The sequence below is a fragment of the Pleurodeles waltl genome, chromosome 1_2 (assembly GCF_031143425.1).
Source record: "Pleurodeles waltl isolate 20211129_DDA chromosome 1_2, aPleWal1.hap1.20221129, whole genome shotgun sequence".
NCBI lineage: Eukaryota > Metazoa > Chordata > Amphibia > Caudata > Salamandridae > Pleurodeles > Pleurodeles waltl.
The window spans coordinates 513711193-513731966 of record NC_090437.1 but is presented as its reverse complement, the minus strand read 5'-3'; the positions used below and the strand labels follow the sequence as shown (position 1 = coordinate 513731966).

The window sequence follows — 20774 nt, the reverse complement described above, 5'->3', positions numbered from 1 at the left end:
AGAGTGCAGCATCCCTCTGCAAGATATCTCACTATTTTTGACTTTTCTGAGCCTGTCAAGTCCTTCTTTTGACCCATTTTGCCAAAGGAAAGGAAGTTGCCTAATAATTATGCACACCTGATATAGGGTGTTGATGTCATTAGACCACACCCCTTCTCATTACAGAGATGCACATCACCTAATATGCTTAATTGGTAGTAGGCTTTCAAGCCTATACAGCTTGGAGTAAGACAACATGCATAAAGAGGATGATGTGGTCAAAATACTCATTTGCCTAATAATTCTGCACTCCCTGTAATGTGGATCGTATGGCAGTTATGATCAAATTCATTTCCTATTAGGATTCTGTTTTTCATAGAGGGTCAACCTGGGAACATTTAACTTCCTGGGTGAGGGTGGCATTTATGGGGCACCACCCTATTTAATAAATACAACTTTAATAATTGATATACTTGAGGTAAGGGAAGGTTGTGTGGTAAGTGAACCCTGCTGTACTACCTTTGTAACTGATTTCTAAATCTTCAAGGTACTCAATCTCAGTCATCGTACTTTTAGCAGATTCCCTATACAGGATTTCTAAACTAGCTTCTGGTGTTTGAAATTGGAGCTTATGTGTTGTACACTGATCTCAGTAGCAGATGCATCCCTACAAAGCTACCTTTGAAGTCTGTTCCTTTTCCTAATATATCAGGAAGGTAGCTGATTAGGTAGTTAACTTCTGTGATACACAAACAAGGTTTTTCACAGTGCTAGAATTAGGATGGTGCAATTATGTGTATTAGTGTCATATTTCAGAAATGCAAAGCTGCAAATGATACTGTCAGAAACATCTCACATGCATGGCACTCTTTGGTAGAGCATTGTCCAAGATTTAGTAAAGTAGTCTGACAGCATAAGCATACAAGAAAATCCACTCACTTATTAGACTACTTCAAGACTATCACATTTTTATAAAAATATGGGCTAGGGTGTAAACTGCTAACGATGTCAAATGGACGTTCAAAATTACGAAATGTACATGAAGTGCATTCACCAAGATCTCTTGTCGGCATTGTAAAGGTTGTGTGTAATATATGATGTTTAATGTCAGAAACACAGTTTACATAAGAGTAAAACTGAGGAACCCTATAAAGTTAGAGAAATTAAAGAGATTTTGCTCAAATACATCATATCACAGCCACTGCGAAAAATAACGGGTATCTCTCTTTCCTGTCTTTCACCCCGTGCTCGTTTAGCAGCTGTACCCTGTGTTCTTAAGGTATGGAATGAAAATCATATGGCAGCAAGCTAATAATCTGTAATCTCTAAACAAAATGGTATCCCATTTGCAGGCTGAGCGTGCAGTCCTCTCTTTCCTTCCACTGTCTGAAAATGAGCAAACCAAAGCATCCTGATGCGAAGGGAACAGTACAGTGGAAAGAATAGAGGCAAAGGAAAGAACACGAAAAGTGAAAAAAATAGACAAAAGTTCACCTGCTATTGTCACGATCAAGACACGGGGAGGTACGGCTGCAACAAAACAGATCATTTAGCAGAAAGAAAGCATGTATGCAGAGGCAAAATGGAAAGAAAACACAAGATTTGTAAAGGTATGCATGACACAGAAGATAGACATAAGCCGGTGAGTGTTTGCAGCTGTATGTTCGCAGTAATATAAACGTTCAGAACAATTAGAGAAGTAAACCTAAAAGGTTAATTCAGTGACTTATAATAAACATATTTTTTTTATACATTTCCCCCCAAAATTAGCAACTGTAAAAGGCTAATATATTCATTTTTCTAAATTACGCATGTGCTCATTTCTATAGTATACACATCTATGAAACTAAAGGGCAAGCTTAACTGATGTGTTTTTTCCTCTGTCTTGTTGCTTTAATGTCTGTGTCGTAAATAGGAGTGAGCGTGGCATACAAAGGTTAACGATAAATCGCTTGTATACCAACCACTGTACTCCAGCATGTCTTCAAGATCACAGGACTCTAGTCGAGATATATTACAACATGCAGTTCTGTTTTTTTTTTTTTTAAACTCTGAATATATTCATACTAAAGGGGTTGCCGTGGACATGAACTCATGGCGGAAATCTTCCCTATTCATCATTGCACATATGCTAAAATATATTACTGCGCGTGAAAAATTGCTCCAGTTTTCATAATTGTCATTATTTAGTGAATGTATTTGCATTTTTGTATTTCCAAATAGAATGCTTGTATATCCACATTAAAGCGCTCACAACGCTTCCACATTATTTTTGTGCAGCGCTGTATTTTGAAATGGGCAGTATGTAGAAATAAAAATAACATATAGAAATCTACAGTACTGGAATGTAATTAAGAAAAGTTATTTTGAGTAATAATGATGAAAAATCCCTAAATATTGAAACCATATATTGTAGATAGAATTAAGGTTTTTCTAAGAGACAGGTTTAGACTAAAAGGAAAATGTTACTTGCCCTGTAAGCATCTGTCTGAAGCCTGGAGTGCTGTAGATTCACTGTACACGCCTGCCATCTAGTGTTAGTCTTGGACGTTTGCAAGTTGTTTTTCTTTGAATTTGTCTTGAGATATATGGAGACTCCTCTTTAGGTTGGTATTGCACATCGGCACCAGCTCGATGTAAGATTAGTGGTTCATACAATTCTTGATAATAGTTCATGTGACTATTCTTAGCAGCCTTGACTACTGTACACTGACTTTTTGTTGGGTGCTTTACAGGGCGTGTTGAACAAACTCCAACTCACTGAAAATATGGCGACCAAGCTAGCTCTTGGCCTGCCTTGGCATGCCTCGTCCTCTTCCACACTGTGTACGCTACTTTGGTTTCCTGTAGCTAATAGGATTATATCTAAGCCTTTATGCATTGTCCATCACGTCGTAAACAACTCTTGCCCACTGTACTTGAGGAAGAAATTCAATGTCTATATCCTGAGTAGGTCCCTTTGTTCACCAGATGCCTATCTTCTCTTAGTTCCTACATTTTAGCGAGCCCACCTAAGTGGGAGGGCCTTTTCTCTGGTGTGTACAAAACTATGAATACCCTTCCTATTACACTGCAGAAAACATATCCATAGCTGCATTTCATAATGGCCCTGAATAACTGGCTGTATAACATATAATTGTTATTTACAGCTGGGTAGAGGACACCAGCTTTGGTCTTCTAGTTGTGTATTTTGGGAATTTTTCATTGCTCCTGATGCGTGTTGTCTGATTCTAATTGACTGTTTTTCAGGTCTTTTGTTAGGCTTACGCTGTGGGTAAGGCAGTTGTTAGTCTCTCGGAGCCAGGACACCTTTTAGATATTTGCTTGCTTATGAACTACTAACATAACATAAAATAACATATATTGTTTTTCGCCAGGCAGGTGAGAGTTTTATGGAGTGGTATAAAGAGTGTGCATTGTTAAGGGTTTTTACATACAGGAAGAAGAGATCTGCACCCAAAGCCACATATTCAGGGGAGGAGGGTGAGCACATGCAAATCTACAGCAATACATACTATATATAGGGTAAGTAACATTTTCCGTTTATAGCATGTGTGCCTGTAGGTACACATGTTCTGTACAGACTGTAAAGCAGTCCCTCCGAATAAGTAGTGGTTAGCATGTGGATGAGGCAGATGTCTGAAAAACAATTCTTAGGGCTGTCAGGTCAACTTCAGCTTGCTGCCTAGCATAAACATCCGTACAGTAGTGTTTAGCTAATATGTATGGAGTTCACTAAGTAGAAGATGTACACGTCAGTTATTGGAATGGCATGGTGGGGACCTTCTTACATGTAAGGTGTGCCCTGGGTGCTACGGGGAGAACTTGTTTGATTTGTTTTTTGGTATCAGGTTTGGATGAATCTGACTATTCATCTAGCAATTCCTGCTTATGAAATCGGCTGACCTTTCTAGGGGTTTTAAATAATGGCATTGAATAGCACCATTTCCAGGGCACAGTGGGAAAGTCAGCCACAGAGAGTGGCTATCTTTTTCCTTCCCCTGTTAAAATGGTTTAAGATGTCTAGCATCAAGTTCGTGTTCTGGTTCTTGCACCTTATTGCATAAACCAGTGTTTCACTATTTTAACCAAAGCGATCTTGCTATAAAAATAATTCAGAATAAACATGATGGATAGTTTCCTAGCAATTTAGAAAATACAAACACACCACAAAGAACAGTTACGTTTTAAAGATCATCAGGAAACAATTGTAGTACAAGTTACTTACCTTCAGTAACGATATATCTGGTAGAGACATATACTAGTTGCAGATTCCTTACCTTTGAATTTCCCCAGGCGTCAGACTGGATCCGGAGATTTTAATTTGAGCAGTACCTCTGCGCGTTGTCAGGTGGCATCGGTCGACTCCGCGGGCGTCATTGGTATCGTTTTTACTGTGTTGACGTCGCAGTCGTATATAGGCGCCACCCGGCGTGCTGACATCAGTTTATTTTCACGACTTTCCATGCCAGTAGCGGGGAGCCATGAAGAACACTGAGAGTGGTGCGCCAAAACTAGGGCCCTTAAAGGGAAGTTCCCGTTCCTTGAAATCAGTTTGCAGTGTGGGGAGGATGGGGGGGTCAGTAAGGAATCTACAACTAGAATATGTCTCTACCAGACATATCGTTACCGAAGGTAAGTAACTTGTATATCTGATAGAGACTTCTAGTTGCAGATTCCTTACCTTTGAATTAATACCAGAGCAATACCATTTCCGGAGATGGGCTGCGAACCAAGATCATACCAAGAAGACCTGCAGGACCAAACAGCCAAAGTAGCCGTCCCTTCGGACCTGACTGTCCAGGCAGTAGTGTTTGGTAAAAGTGTGCAGGGATGCTCACGTCGCTGCCTGGCAGATGTCCAGGAATGGAACGCCCCATGCTAGTGATGTGGTAGCAGCAATAGCTCTGGTGGAGTGAGCGTGCAAACCTTCAGGAGGTTGCTTTTTAGCCAGAGCGTAGCACATTTTGATGCATAAGAGCACACATCGTGAAATGGCCCTCTTCTGCACCGCCTTCCCCTTCTTTGCACCCACATATCCCACAAAGAGTTGATCGTCCACCCGGAAGTCTTTGGTACGCTCAAGGTAAAACATCAGGCGGTGGAGTCTCTCCTCATCATAAGAGGGATGTGGGGGTGCATAAAAGGTAGGCAAGGTGATGGACTATCCGACATGGAAGGGTGGCACTACTTTAGGTAGGAAAGAAGCCCTTGTGCGAAGTACACTTTGTCAGGATGTATGGCCAGAAAAGGTGGCTTAGATGACAGAGCCTGGAGCTCACTCTGCGGGCAGAGGTAATGGCAACTAAAAAGACAGTCTTGATAGTTAAGAGGCATAAAGGGCAGTTGTGAAGCGGCTCAAACAGAGTACAAATAAGGTATGTTAAGACCAGGTTGAGATCCCAAGGGGCATGATGAATGGGATAGGAGGAAAGAGATGTGTGAGGCCTTTAAGAAAATTCCCAACTATAGGAGATTTAAATAAGGAAGGCTGATCTGGTAACCTCAAGAAAGCAGAGATAGCAGAAAGATATCCCTTAAGAGTGCACAAGGTGGAACCCTGCCGGGAAAGGGAAAGAATAAAGAGAAGGGCTTGAGAAAGAGGAGCAGAAAGAGGATCGACAGATTTGTCGATGCACCATGCCACAAATTTCTTCCAACAACAGGTGTATACAGTTTTGGTTGAGGTATGCCTGGCTGCCATGATAATGTTACAGATTTCGGGTGGCAGGTCAAAGGACGTCAACTGTCGCCACTCAATCTCCACGCCAGGAGGCAGAGGGTGGACAAGTTCAGATGGTGGACCCTCCCCTGCTGCTGTGACAGAAGATCCTCCTGAAGGGGCAGTCTGATCGCAGGAGCTATGGCCATGCTCAACAGCTCAGGATACCAGACTCTTTGTGCCCAGTCCGGAGCCACCAGTATTACTTAGGCCCGATTTTGCTTGATATTCTTCAGAACTCTGAGCAGAAGTGGTATGGGTGGAAAGGTGTACTGGAGGCTTGAATTCCACTCGAGACGAAAAGCGTCACCGAGCGAGTGCCACCTTGGAAACTTCAATGCGCAAAACTGCTGACATTGCGCGTTCTCTACGGAGGCGAACAAGTCTAACCAAGGGTCTCCCCACTGAAGGAAAAGACCCTGCGCCACCTCCGGATGGAGAGGCCATTCATGATCGACCAGGCATCGTCGGCTGAGTTAGTCTACCCTGGCATTCAAGAAGCCCGCCAGGTGTTGAACCACCAAGGAAATGCCCTGATGTTCCAGCCAAGTCCAGAAGCGAAGAGCCTCTTGACAAAGGGTCCACAACCCCACTCCGCCCTGTTTGTTGCAATACCACATGGCGGTGGTGTTGTCTGTGAACACCTGTGCTGCTTTCTCCTTGAGAGAGGGAAGGAATGCTTTCAATGCTAGTCGAATCGCTCGGAGCTCCAGATGATTGATATGGAGCCCGGCTTCCGCCGGAGACCAGAGGCCTCTGATCTCCGCCTCTCCCATGTGGCTGCCCCATCTCAGGAGTGAAGCATCTGTCACAACTGTAAGATCTGGTTGGGGAAAGGAGAGGGATCTGCCCTTGACCCAATCCTGATTTGTTAATTACCACTGCAGTTCTCTTGCAGTTCCTTCTGAGGTATGGACCTTGTCGGACAGATTACCCTGATGCAGCGCCCACTGGAACTTCAGGTCCCACTGCGGAGCTCGCATATGCCATCTGGCATTTTGAACCAGCAGGATGCAGGAGGTCATGTGGCCCAGCAGCCTCAGAGTCATTCCCACCGAAATCCAGGACAGAGGCTGAAACATTGGTATCATAGCCCAAATATCCTGGACTCGCTTTTCGGGAGGATATGCTTGAAACTGCACTGTATTCAGAATAGCTCCGATTAAAGGGAGCATCTGAGAAGGAATCAGGTGTGACTTCGGCACATTGATAGTGAACCCCAGCGAATGCAAAAGGTTCGCCGTACTCTGGAGGTGGGAGACGACTGTCTGGGGTGAGTTCACCTTCAACAGCCAATCGTCAAGGTAGGGAAAGACTGGGATCCCTAACCTGCGCAGATGAGCTGCCACCACTACAATCACTTTCGTGAACACCCGAGGGGCACTGGTAAGGCCAAAGGAGAGCACGGTAAACTGAAAGTGCTCGTGACCTACCACAAATCGTAGGTAACGTCTGTGGGCCAGCAAGACGGGAATGTGGAAATATGCATCTTGCAAGTCCAAGGTTACCATCCAGTCTCCGGTATCCAGGGCAGATAGTACCTGAGCCAGTGTCAACATTTTGAACTTCTCCTTTTGGAGGAAGACATTGAGGGGCCAAAGATCTAATATAGGAAAAAAGGTCTTTGTCCTTTTTTGGCACCAGAAGGTTGCGGGAATAGCAACCACTACCTACTTCTGGCAACTGAACCCTCTCTATAGCTCCTTTGGCCAAAAGGGCTTGGACTTCCTCGTGGAGAAGCACCATATGATCCTCCAATATTCAATTTTATGAAAGTGGCATCGCTGGAGGAGATGTCTCAAAGGGTAGGGAGTAGCTCCTTTGGACAGTTTGGAGGACCCACCTGTCTGAGGTAATGGATTGCCATTGGGGCCGGTGATGGCAAATTCTGCTGCCAACGGGTTCCTGGTGTGCCAGAGGACTAGGAAGGTTTGGAGGCTGAGGAGGGGGTGGGGTGGACTGGGTGACCCACTGGTTCCCTGATCCCCAGGGGTGTGGGATCCCGCATCCGCGCAGGAGCTGTACAGCATGAGCAGGTCAATGGCCGGGGGGAAAGGACGCGGTTGGGTGCCCCTTCCGTAGCCACAAAAGGGGCGAAAGGTGGACTGCTGGGGCCTAGAAGCGTGCGCGAGGCCAAGGGACTGGGCCTTGGCTCAGGAATCCTTAAAGCGCTCGAGCTGCCTTGTCCCCGAAGAGACATGTGCCATCAAATGGCATGTCCATCAAGGATTGCCGGACATCCCCTGCAAAGCCAAATGTTCTCAGCCAGGCTTGGCGTCTCAATGCCACCATCATGAGATTTGCTACATCCCTCCCATCTGTTACGGCTTGAGAAAGGATAGTCCGGGCCTCCTCCGGAACTTTAGGCAGCACTTGCCTGACCGAATCCCAGAGAGTATGGGAATAGCAGCCCAAAAGGCATGCAGTGTTCACAGGCTGCAGCACTACACAATTGTCCAGTCTTTTTGATTCCCTATCCGAGGGTGCAGCATGGAATGCGCCAGATGAAGAAGAAGCCTGGATGACAAGGCTCTCAGGCGTGGGGTGTTGGGTGAGGAATTTCAGGTCTGACTGCTCAGGCCGTTGGCGGTGGGCAATCGTCCTATTCACAGGAGCCCCAGTGCTGGGTTTGAAACAAGTACCCAAACGGACATCTGTCAGGGCTTCATTAAAGGGAAGACGGGGCTCGGAAGAGGAAGACCCCGGCTGAAGCATGTCAGTTAGGATATTAGGCCTAATCTCCACAGAAGGTTGCTCAAGGTCCAGGACCCAAGCCGCCCTTCTCACCACCATGGAATAAGAGGTACCCTCCTCTATAGCCACGGTAAGAGGAGAGAGCATACCAGTGTCAGGGGAGGTGTCTAGACCACTGGCATCACCCAAATCCTGCACCCAGTCCATTTGGGGGTCAAGCTGGTATTCTAAAGGGTCCAGCATCCTCTCCATACTCTCCCCGTATCCATACCCACAAGCATAAGGGTCTGGATCAACCATGGGCCCAGGAGAGCCCATAAAGAACGGAATTGGCACCGATCAACGTCGGTCCGGCTCCGGGTCGTCGGGTATGAGGATAGGATCGACGTTGATTGTGGGCCCAACCGACGTTGGGAGCATTGACGTTTGACCCGATGCTGGGGAAGGTCGTTGTGGCACGACTGGCATTGGGACGGATCCGCAATTGGATCTGGAGGGGCCCTCCGGAGCCGTGGCCGAAGCCGACGATTTCGAACCCAAAGGGGCCCCCACCAACTCACCTGTGCCCAAGGGCGCCGAAGGTGGGTCGGTATTCCCAAAAATGAGGTGCATTGCCTCATAAAATTCCTTGAGCTGGGAAGGGGTGTCTCAGAGAAGAGCGGAGCCAACCCAGATGAAGGCTCTGAGGACGGAGGCCTACAACGTCGACGCTCTTCCCACATCGCATCGTCCGAGCAACGGGGTGAAGTCGAAGAATGCTTGTCCTTCTTTGAGTTCTTTTTGTGACCCGAATGTCGCGATGACTTTGAGGATGAAGAGTGGCGGTGGCTCCGCAGCCGGTCTCGAGACCTTCCTCTCGAACGAGACCGCGAGCGCCGCGGACACTTGGAGCACGACTTCGGGTGGTGATTGTGCTCCAGGCACCAAAGACACACGAGGTGCGGAATCATTACCGACATAGTTCAGTGACAGGAGTCGCAGGGCTTGAATCCTGTCTTACGGGACATAACTCAATGCATCCTCAAACTTGTCAAAAAACGTCAACAAAAGTTTCAGCGTAGTCAAAAAATAACGGAGGTAGCTCTCTCCTGATCTGCACATAGGCTGGCGCGGAAAGAAAAGAACTGATGTCAGCGCGCCAGGGTGGCGCCTATATATGACCGCAACGTCATCACGGCGAACACAATGCCAACGACGCCCGCAGAGTCGACCGACGCCACCTGATGACTTGCAGAGGTACTGCTCGAAGAAAAGAATCTCCAGATCCAGTCTGACGCCTGGGGAAATTCAAAGGTAAGGAATCTGCAACCTGAAGTCTCTGTCAGATACATTTTCTAATGTCCTTTGGAGGATTCAAGACTCTCAGACAAACTTGCTTAGCTGGGATCGGCAGGAGCCAAACGACTGACTCGTTAAAGGACAGCTCATTTAGGACAAACTATTTGTGGATGTGCGAAAAAGACTAGAAGTTCTATAGTTTGGCTAAGGTGAAAAGGAGAAATCACCTTAGGCAAGAACTCAGGGACGGTCCTTAGAACCACCCTTTTGTTGGAAACCTGTATGTAAGGTTCCTGTAGTGTGAATGCTTGACATTCACTAATGTGCCAGAGTGAAGTTATCTTCAATAGAAATGCTACGTTCCAGGAGAGATACTGGAGAGAGTAAGGATATAGAGGCTCAAAGGGGGGCCCGTGAACTGAGTAAAAACTACACTGAGATTACACTCAGGAGCAGGAGCCACCAAAGAGGGGATGACTCTTTTAAGACTTTCCACAAAAGCCTTAATGACTCGTATGTGGAAAAAGCAAGAGTGTTCCCTGGTATGCACATAAGGTGCTATGGCTTCTAAGATAAGTCATATGAATGTGTATGCTAACCCCAAATGTTGTAAATGAAAGAGATAGCAAACAATGTATCAGACCACAGGTTTTAGGAGGTGCAGGTGTTTCGAGAAATAGTAAGTAACAAATCTTTGCAGTTATGGCCCTATAACATGCATGTATAGTCAGCTTAAGTGCTTCCTTCAATATGTCCATGCACTCCTGTATTAGGTGTAGATACATAAACTCTAGGACCTCACATGCCAAATTGCTGGGTTGAGCTGTTGAAGGTCTGAATATCTGATCTAGCCTTGAATTCTGGTGAGACAGTCCAGCCTGTTGGGAAGCTTCTTATGGGGGGCCAATCGGCATTTGGAGTAGAGCTAGTTACCTGGGCTGACTGGCCAAAGAAGTTGCAGGGATGAGTGTTTTGCTGCATCTTTGCTTCCATTAATGGAAGTAGAGGGAGAAGCAGAAACATATGTTTGCATATTCAAGAGTGGCAAGTAGGTCTATCAGAGGAGAAAATAACTGAGGAGAACTATGGGTTTGAATTCCCAATCATGGACTTGTTGGTAAGACGTGCAGAGCAAGCCTGCTAGGTCGTTATCCACCCCACCAGTAGATACTCTGCCATTAGGTGGATTCGATGGCAGAGGGCCCAAAGCAAAATTGTCTGGGATAATAGGGAGGGGCAGAGTGAGTGGGTCCCACCTTGCTCCTTTAGGTACATGGCAGTCATGTTGTCTGTTTGGATTTAGACTACCTTGCCATGCTTCTGTGGGATAAAGCTCTGAGGGTAAGCTGACCTGTTTACTAGCTTGAGGTAGCTGATGTGGTGTCTCTGCTGTTGCTGGATCTATAATATCTGTTCTGTTGTGTGGTAGAGGTGTGCCCCCCACCTGATTTGTAATTCACCTATGGTAACAAACAAATGCAGTGTAGGTTCCTGAAAAGTCTAGACCTGAAACAGGTTGTTGCTATTACACCACTGAAGAGAGCGATGCACGCTGGCCTTTACCAACACTTGATCCTCCAAATGGCCCTCCACTTGGGACCATTGTGCTGCACAGCACTGTAGAAGCAGGCACATTTGTAGTCTAGCATGGAGCACTAGGGCGATGCAAGATTCCATCATGTCCAGGAGGAGCATTACTGTTTTTTACTGGGTGAGGACAAATTTGCTGAAAAAGAGGTTTGAGGTGCTAAGAAGTTGTGAACCTAGGCTAGCTGGGGTAGGATTTGCCTCTGAGTTTAGGGTTGACCCTGGAAAGAGACGAATCTGCAGAGAAACCAAATGTGATCTGGTGATGTTGAGGGTAAATTCCAGACTGCGAAGGAAAGAGATAGTGGTCTAGGTATTGTCCAAGCACTAAATCTTGCTTGGGCTCTTGGTCAGACAATCATCTAGGTAGGGGAAGATGTGGATGCAGCAACTACTGCTAGGCACTGTTTAAGACCCTAGTAGCAGTGGTGATGCCGAAAGGGAGAACTTTGAAATGGTGAGTACAAAGTTACCATGAAGGGCAGGTAGCATTGTTGGGCTGGATCGATAGGGATATGGAAAGGGGATATGGAAATGTACATCTTTTAGATCCAGTGCTCTCATGAATTTGCCTTGCTCCAGCAGAGAGAGGAGGTCCTGAAATGTTACCTTGTGGAAATGTTCTGGCATGTTACATTGGTTGAGGGGCCTGAGGTTGAGGATTACCCTGAGGAAGCCACCTTTCTTGTTAATGAAAAAGAAGAGGGAGTAGACCCCTTTTCCCTGGGGTTGCAAGGAAATGGGTTTGATGCCCCTCTCTGTAGGAGGCTTGCACCTCTTCCTCTACAAGGAGTAAATGTTATTTGCTGAGATGTGAGGCACAGGGTGGAATGTTGGAAGGGTATGTAAGACGTTCTAGGCAGAAATCGTGCTGCACCACAGTTAGGACACATTTGTCTAAGGTGACTTCCTGCCAGCATGACAGGCATTCCTGGAATCTACCCTGCACAGGTGTTGACCGATCAGGGGAGTCAATGTTAGGTGATGGTGGAGGCCCCCTAGCTGGTGGAATCTCCTTTGCCTCTTCCTCTGTTATTTCTACTATAACCACACCTGGTGAATCCTAAGGAAGTGTATGGGTGGTAGGCTTGTTGTTGTTTCCTCTGGTAGGAGCCTGAGTCCTGGGACGTAGCCTTCGAGGCATTGTAATACTTTGCTTCTGAAACAAGCCTATAGGGGCAGGGGTTTGCAAAGCACCCATAGCTTTAAGGTATCAGTATACTTTTTATCTTTTCCAACATCAAGTCAACCTGTGGACCAAAGAGGTGTTATCCATCAAAAGGCCGGTCGAGCAGATGCTGCTGCATTTGGGCTCAAACCTCGAAAGGATACTGGTATTGACTGTGGGCTGCAGTATCCACTTATTCTAGGGTACAGGAAAAAGTTGCGTTGGAAATTGTCTTGCCCTCTGTGACCCATTCCTCCCCTCTCTGGTGATATTTGGGCCAGAGATGCTGTGGCAAGTCCTGAATTTGGTCTCAGAGGGCCCTCTCATACCGTGCCAACAGGTCTACTGAGTTGGTTAGAGGCACCAACCTGTTTTCCCAATGCATCCAACTTTTTACTCTCCTTATCATGCCAGGGAACATCCCCTGTTCCTTCAGAGTTTGTACGTTTATGTGCATAGTAGACCACTGATGTATGGAGTGTCATTGGGTAAGGCCTTATATTAACATACTATCATTGGACTTACTATCCGGGTCTCTGGTGGGCTCAGAAAGGGCTCAGAACCTGGTTTTAACATGCCCTTTAGCATGGGTAACAGTATATTATGCTTTGGAAAGAAGTGGTTCTCTTCATGTAAAACATGAAGGTCGACCTTGTAGTACTGGGCAGCCCACGGAATTACCTCATGTTAGGAGGCAGTGTCGTCTGTGAAGGGAGGAAAGTTTAGATGTGTTGAGAGCTGGATCTGGGTAGCTGGTGGAATCTATGCTGTAGGCTTCCCACATATCCTTTCCTTCTCCTACATCCGAGAGGGGTCATATAAGTCATCAGTTAAGGACCGAGGTGAGACCACAGTAGTGTGAAGCCAGTGTCATGTGCAAGGAAGTGGAGGTGGAGGCTCATGACGAAGACGAAGAGGAGGGTTGATAGGAGGGATTGGTAGAGGAGGAGTAGAAGGAGCAAAGTGAATGGGGCTGGGTACCTTGACCTTGTGCTTCTTCTTCTTTGGGGCCAGTTGTGGTGCTGAATAAAGGGCCTCTTCAAAAGTTGGCTTTGTTTTGCATGGCAGTCTAGATGCCTTTTGGTTCTAGCTTTGTTGAGACTTTGCCAGTTTGCGGGTGGATGTAGAGTCTCTTTTGCCTGGCATCCATCTCCACCTGTGAGTGTTCCAGAATTGGCTATCCTTTTATATGGAAAAAGTGATGCACCGGCGGCGCATGGGGCTTGTAAATAAGCCCCATAGTGTTTAGGGTTGCATTTAAATCTATGCTTCGGGTAATGATCAGAGTTGTGGTTTGGGTTAGAGTGAAGATTTTTTAAGGGTCAGGGTTAGGGTTAGACTACAGATAGCGATGAGTTTTATGGTTAGCATTATGTAAGTGTTGTGGTTAAGGTTTAGGGCTAGGTTAGTGGTAGACAGTTCGATTAATTATCATTAGAATTATGGTTGATTACCACTTATTGATTACCGGTGGGATTAAGGCATGGCTCATGTTTAGGTTTAAGTGAATATTAAGATTAGCAATGGCTAATGCAATGTTAATGTATTTGTCTTCATTATGATTTCCTCATAATAACATCTTCATAAATGCATTTCCTCATGTTTGCACTCTTCATGATCACATAGAGTGATTGGAATTTGATAAGAAAACTAAACTATATTCTTCATGTCAGTGTTTAGTGGTGAACTGTAAATTGTTTGATGGACCCCTTTACTGTGTGTACTCTAACCAGGCATAGAGGGCTGATTGGGGTCTCATTTCTTACTGACACATTACGCTAGTGCACATATCCAATTGTGCCTATGTCTATTATGGTCAAACCTTCTTCTCCTTGGCTCCTATGTTGGGACGTAGTCATGAGACCATTTCCCTTAATATGTCACCGTGGATAGTGTTCAGGTGAACTGTTTGCAGATTAGCTGCCTGTTAAAGGGTGCATTGCATGACCTGGGACCCAATTCACAAAGGTAAACTTAGACCAAGAGTCTACATTTAGATCAAAAGTCAAAGTTAGTTACCTTTGTGAATCAGGCACCGGGTCTGTAAACTCTCTGTTGAGCTTGGGGCTAGAGGGTCCTTCCCACACAGGGGCAAAACCAGGAAAAATGAGGGTGAGGTGTTAAGCACTCCATTTTACCATGAGCCATGTCTCACATCTACAGTCCAATATAGGTACCACTTCTGCCCAACATAGGTTTGACCATAGGAGACACTAGCACATTTATGTTTGTCCATAATTGAGTTAAGAATTTGTCATATAGTGTATTTAAAAATCCAACTTTCATTTGCCTGTTTATTGGATTAGGATAAATCTCAAAATGGCCAGTTGTTGGATGAAAGCTGCACCTTTGCTTGACTGCACTGCTTAATATTTGAATGACTCTATGAGTGTTACTTATATATCAGATAGTAATGTATAGTGTGAATCAAGAAGCTGTACACTACCAAAATGCAGCATTGTTATTGGCTTTGAGCCAGTCAATGTAAATAAAAGAGAATGATAGTTTCTGAGACTTGCCTCATTACATTGCCAACTCATATATCACCACACCTTCTGTCAATAACAGCTAACTGTAAAGATCCCAGAGTTCTAATAAAGAACTAGGGGCCAGATGTATCAAAGGTTTTTACCCATTCTGTGTCTATGGGAAAAAGTGTTCATACATATAGCCCTAGATCTCATCGAATGTGCCTGTACTAAGAGATGCTGATTTAAAGACAAATGTAGAATACATCTCTTTCCTATACAGAAGGCTTAACATTTATATAAAATGTTTCTCAACTATGCTAGTACAAGTTCCTGACTAAAGGAGACCCCCAACACATCCCTTTCCATGTGGCTGTAATATGCGTTTAAAGTATTTCCAGTTTGTGAACATTGTGCTGTCTTTAACCGTGACTGAAATAGTTACCTCATTGTTCTCTCTCACTCAAGATACTAGTTCTTTAAAATGTGTTTTCATTAATTACTTCACTTTTTCCATGAACTGTATATACCCTTTGACATAACATAACTTATGTTAAATTATAGCATTTCTACCAAGACTCATGATGTGTATTGAAATTATTTATGAAAACAGTGTGAATGGTATAGTACCGAGTTATAGTTAATGTAGTGTGATTAGCGAGTTGACAACACTGTGCACGGAGGTGCATGAGTTATTGTAATTTGAAGTTTGTATGCAAATAATAAATTTAGGTTACAGCTAACATTTCAGAATTTCTAATATTTCTGTAGTTTAAGCTGGGTTTGTATACAAAGAATATATACATTTCCCTAACTACAACTAAGATTTACCCTTTGGATGTTTAATTGAATTTCAATGTTTTAAAAAAAATATTAAAATATGGTTCAAATCATCGAGTCAAGTGCCGTCAAGAGGAGTATCGCTAAGTGCAGTGTCATAAACTACAGTGGAGGACAGTGTCATACAGGGTAGTGTTGCAGAGAGAAGCAGAGTGGTGTGGAGTACAGTGGAGTGCTACAGTATACAGTGTAGTAAAGTGTCATGGAGTGGGGTAGTGTGGTGTGTCGTAAAGTGGATTGGAGTGTCACAAAGTGCTGTGTCATAGAGTGGAGGAGCATAGATTATAGTAGCTTACAGTGTAGTGGCATGTTGTAGAGTGCAGTGGCGTGTTGTGGAGTGGTGTGGAGTGGAGTGTCATAGTGGATTTGTGTGTCATAGAGTGGACTGGTGTGTCATAGAGAGCAGTGTTGTGTCGTGGAGTGGAGTCTTATACAGTGTTGTAGAGTTGAGTAGAGCTGCACAGAGTGCACAGGCATAGAGTGGAGTAGAATGTTGAGTGGTGTCTCGTGAAGTAAAACGGAGGTCCGTGCCAGAGAATGGCATGTTCCACATTGTGTTACACAGGCGTGGCATAGCATGGAGAGCCACAGAGTGGAGTAGAGTCAAGTAGTGTCTCATAGGGTGCAGTGAGGAAAGGGTTGTGACATGGCATAGAGGGAGTTGCACAGAGTTGTACAGTGGAGTACAGAGTTGCAAAGGGGCAAAGAGTGGAATAGAATGTCAAGTGCAGGAGTGTAGAGTGAAGCAAGTGGCAGACAGTAGAGTGGAATAGCATGCCTTAGAACAGCATGTCATAAAGTGTCATAGATTAAAGGGGTGTACAGTGGAGTGGTGTATAGTGTAGTGGCATGTCGTACAGTTTCTGTGATGTGTTGTAGAGTGGGGTACCAGCATACAGTGTAGTTGAACAGCATGGGGTGCCGTGGAGTGGTCTATCCTAGAGTGAAGTAGCATGTTGTACATTGTCATAGAGTGGAGTGGAGTGGAGAGGCATACAGTGTAGGGACCTAGGGCCATATGTACGAACACATTTTCCCATAGACACAGAATGGGTAAAACCCTTTGCTACATCTGGCCCCTAGAGTGTAAGTTTGTCATTGTGAATCAGGCCCATAGGGCTCAAAAAGTTAGTGATATATTTGACCACTATAAACTGGGGAGTAATGAGGTACATGAAGATGACAAAACAGTGTATGATTGGGTAATGACTGCCCTTACAAAAGTAAAAGGTAGCCATATTGTTTAGACCACACTTTGACTGTGTTCTAGTTTTTAAGTGTAAATATATTGTTCTATTGTCTTACTAGAGTATAGGCAGGGATGTCTGTTTATATGGGTGTTAAGGTGAGCAAATAATGCAAACAGAATTAATGATGCAAGCATTCAAAACAGATTCTACACATTTCAGGTTGGCAATTACTTCCTAACAAATACTGCCATAAATTTACTACTTTACATCGGCCATATCCCTTCCAAGACCTGGAATATGTCACAATTTGGATCCAGTTTGTGAACGGTAATTACGTATAGCTGCCATTAGCGATTTTGATTAGCTAAACTACATAGTGCCCTTTCTTTTCCCCCACCTCTACTTTTCCTTCTCATAATCCTCTACTGCTGCCTTCTTTGAAAACTCTTTCTGTAAGGTCTTGTGTTGTTTTTTAATCTGATTTTAATCTGATTTCCTGGTTTATACATTTTAGTTCAAATAATAGGTATGGCTCCAACATTGTCCTAGGTGTAAGAAGTAAAGATTTTTTCACGATTCGAACAGCTTGGAATCTTAATCTGTTTACAGTATGTATTGCCATAGTCCAATCTGGTTGTGACTGGGGCTTGCGTGATGTTATGTCTGATTTCCAGTGTGAGCCACTCAAAGATTTTATATAACATGCAGAGGATGTGGAGGCATGAGGAGGTGACTGCATTGACCTAGGACTTCATGGTGAGGCTGGTGTCCAGGATGAGGCCTAGGTTCCTAGCTTGGTCAGCTGGGGTGGCTGTAAGTCCAAGGTTGACAGGCCATCAGGTGGAGTCCCATGTTGTTATGGGTTTTAATGGAAAATAAGGTGTATGACTGTGTTTTTTAACAAATTTACATATTTAACTTTTTAAAGTGCACTGTACTACACTCTGGGGGTCATTCCAAGTTTGGCGGGCGGCGGTTGCCGCCCGCCAAACTTACGCCGCCACTTGGCCGCTCCGCGGTCAAAAGACCGCGGAGGCCATTCTGACTTTCCCGCTGGGCCGGCGGGCGCCCGCCAAGGGAGCGCCCGCCGGCCCAGCAGGAAAGGCCCTGCAACACAGAAGCCGGCTCCGAATGGAGCCGGCGGTGTTGCAGGGGTGTGACGGGTGCAGTTGCACCCGTCGCGATTTTCACTGTCTGCTATGCAGACAGTGAAAATCATGCTGGGGCCCTGTTAGGGGGCCCCTGCACTGCCCATGCCAGTGGCATGGGCAGTGCAGGGGTCCCCAGGGGCCCCACAACACCCGTTCCCGCCATCCTGTCCCTGGCGGGAAAAACCGCCAGAAACAGGCTGGCGGGAAGGGGGTCGGAATCCCCATGGCGGCGCTGCTTGCAGCGCCGCCATGGAGGTTCAGCCCAGCCAGGGGAAATCCGGCGGGAAACCGCCGGATCCCCTTTTCTGACCGTGGCTTTACCGCCGCGGTCAGAATGGGCAATGAAGCACCGCCAGCCTGTTGGCGGTGCTTCCGTTGCCCGCGGCCCTGGCGGTCTTGGACCGCCAGGGTCGGAATGAGGGCCTATATTACTTCTTAAAAACCAGAATGCAGACTAAGCGTGGATTAAACAATATTTTCCCTTTCCAAAATTTTAAATGAAAAATATAGTTTACAACACACTTATGGCCCAAGTATGAGTTTGGGGGACAGGAACACCAGTCCACCAAACTCCCGATAGCCTACCTCCCCGCTAGACCCATTAAGACCTTCCCACTGGGCTGACCAACGGAAAACAAGATTTCCGTTGGTCAGCCCAGCGGGAAAGTGGCAGCAGCATTGTCACCGGCTCGTAATTGAGCCAGCTGCAATGCTGCCGCCCGCTGGGGCACCAGTACCCTCATAATGTGCACTGTCTACACAGCAGACACCTGTTCTCTGCCTGCCTTTTCATGGCGGTGGAACCAGGTTGTCATCAGCAGGGCTGTGCTGAGTTTGGCAACGCCCTGGCTGATTCCAACCTGCACCGCCATTAGCCCGTCTGGATCTCTAATCCCAGCAGAGATGGCGATAGGTTGGCGGTGCTGCCGCCAACCTTGTAATATGGCGATTGGACTGCCACAACTGTGGCGGTCTGACAGCCACCAAGGACCGCCACACTCGTAATTAGGCCCTTAGTCTGAGTTCTGGGTTTTAAATGGAAATATGGTGTATTACAGTGTTTTTTCATTTTTTTTATTGTATCAGCACTGTAGTACACTATGGGCCAGCTTTAGAAAGCCCTTTTGCATTTCTTAATGGTCTAAATTTGTATTTCGGATGTTAAGAAATGCAAAACTGCCTTTTTTTATCCACAGAGGCTTTTAAGGAATTGAAAATTGTGATTCCTCCCTTGCAGAAATTGCAATTTGTGATTCCCAGAATAGGTAATTGCCAATAGGGATTCCCTATCTGCGAGTCCTATTCTGATGTACAAAGCATTTCCTAAATCCGACTTGGGCATTTAGGAGATGCAATTACCACCGACTTCAGGTCAGGTGCAATTTTAAAACAGCACACCAAGGTGCTTTTTGCTATAATTGCAATAGAGCACACACATGCCTCTTAGGCATATGTGTGCTCTAGAGGTGCATCCCTATTGTTAGGGTGCACCAAGGGGGCATTTTTCTCCTTGCCATTCCTAGTTCTGCATGTCCTAAATAGTGATTTCTTAATAAGTTGGATAAAACCGGCCCATTGACTAAAATGCAATGGGATTTCTTAATACCGATTATCTCATAGCGATTCTTTTGTAGGAATTGCTATTAGGAAATCAGTATCTCTGTACATAGCGTTCTGCATTTCTGAAATAACAATTTCTATGATGTCACTATTTAAGAAATGCAAAATTGCATTTTTGTACATCTGGCTCTATATCTCCCTTTAAAACTCAGAATGCAGACTAAATGTAAAAGTAAATACAAAAATAGTTGTTTACAGATTTTATTTTTTTAAATTTCTTTAAAGTACTGCTGTACTTTCTAAGTAGTACTGCAGTACTTCATAAACTTTTGAAAAATATATAAATTAATAGCTTTTTAAAAATATAAATCTAAAGACTTACCAAAAGTGCCTAAATCCTTTCTACACCCTTATAACTCTCTGGTAGATTATATCTCCATTTAAAGCCCACAACACTGACTAAGGGCATTATTTAGATCTTGGCAGTGTTACCGCTCCTCTGTGTCGGCGGCAGACTTGAAAAGAATGGTGGTCTGCCATAGTTAGATGTTACAGCTCTGCAAGCCGTGGACTGGTGACGGATTGCCGACAGAGGGAGATGGCGGCAGGTCTCAATGGACTTTGTACAGTGGTAGGGGCTATGGAAGAGAGGTAACTGGCACATACACACACACACACTCCCTTAGCCATATGTGTACACCTGCACTACACACCACATTCATACAATAACCCATTGCCATTCCTGTACATGCTGAAAACACACATTGACGTACCTCCATGACACAACATACACACACCACTGACACTGCACCACACACAACACAACCGCAACTACCCACTCATCTACACAAACTCACACACAAGCATAACTACACACATCATGACAACGACCAACACACAACACACACCTGAATGTTGCACACACCAAAACAACATACTCAATAACATTGATCCCACATTCAAGTGACACATATGGACACAACCACACCACTCATTCCAGCTCCCTTCACCTCAACCACCCAATCCACACAAGCTCACACACATACACTTACACAAACCTAACAGTACAGGTCCCCTTACACTGTGCACACATGAACACCATTGACAAGTGTAAATGCACCCTCATTCAGGGGCCAG

The 20774-nt window shown here is 45.2% G+C and overlaps 1 protein-coding gene across 33 annotated transcripts in view; it reads right to left on the bottom strand.

The window, feature by feature from the left end:
- Window positions 1-20774, bottom strand: part of ANK2 (ankyrin 2) — a 1630948-nt gene that overhangs the window by 287845 nt on the left and 1322329 nt on the right. For 17 of the 33 annotated variants that reach the window (XM_069241684.1, XM_069241717.1, XM_069241674.1 and 14 more), the window contains one exon: window positions 1474-1509. The exons of the other annotated variants lie outside the window; for them this stretch is intronic. In XM_069241684.1, the coding sequence (XP_069097785.1) occupies window positions 1474-1509 (36 nt within the window). The remainder of the gene's footprint in view (window positions 1-1473; window positions 1510-20774) is intronic. 33 annotated transcript variants of the gene reach the window in all.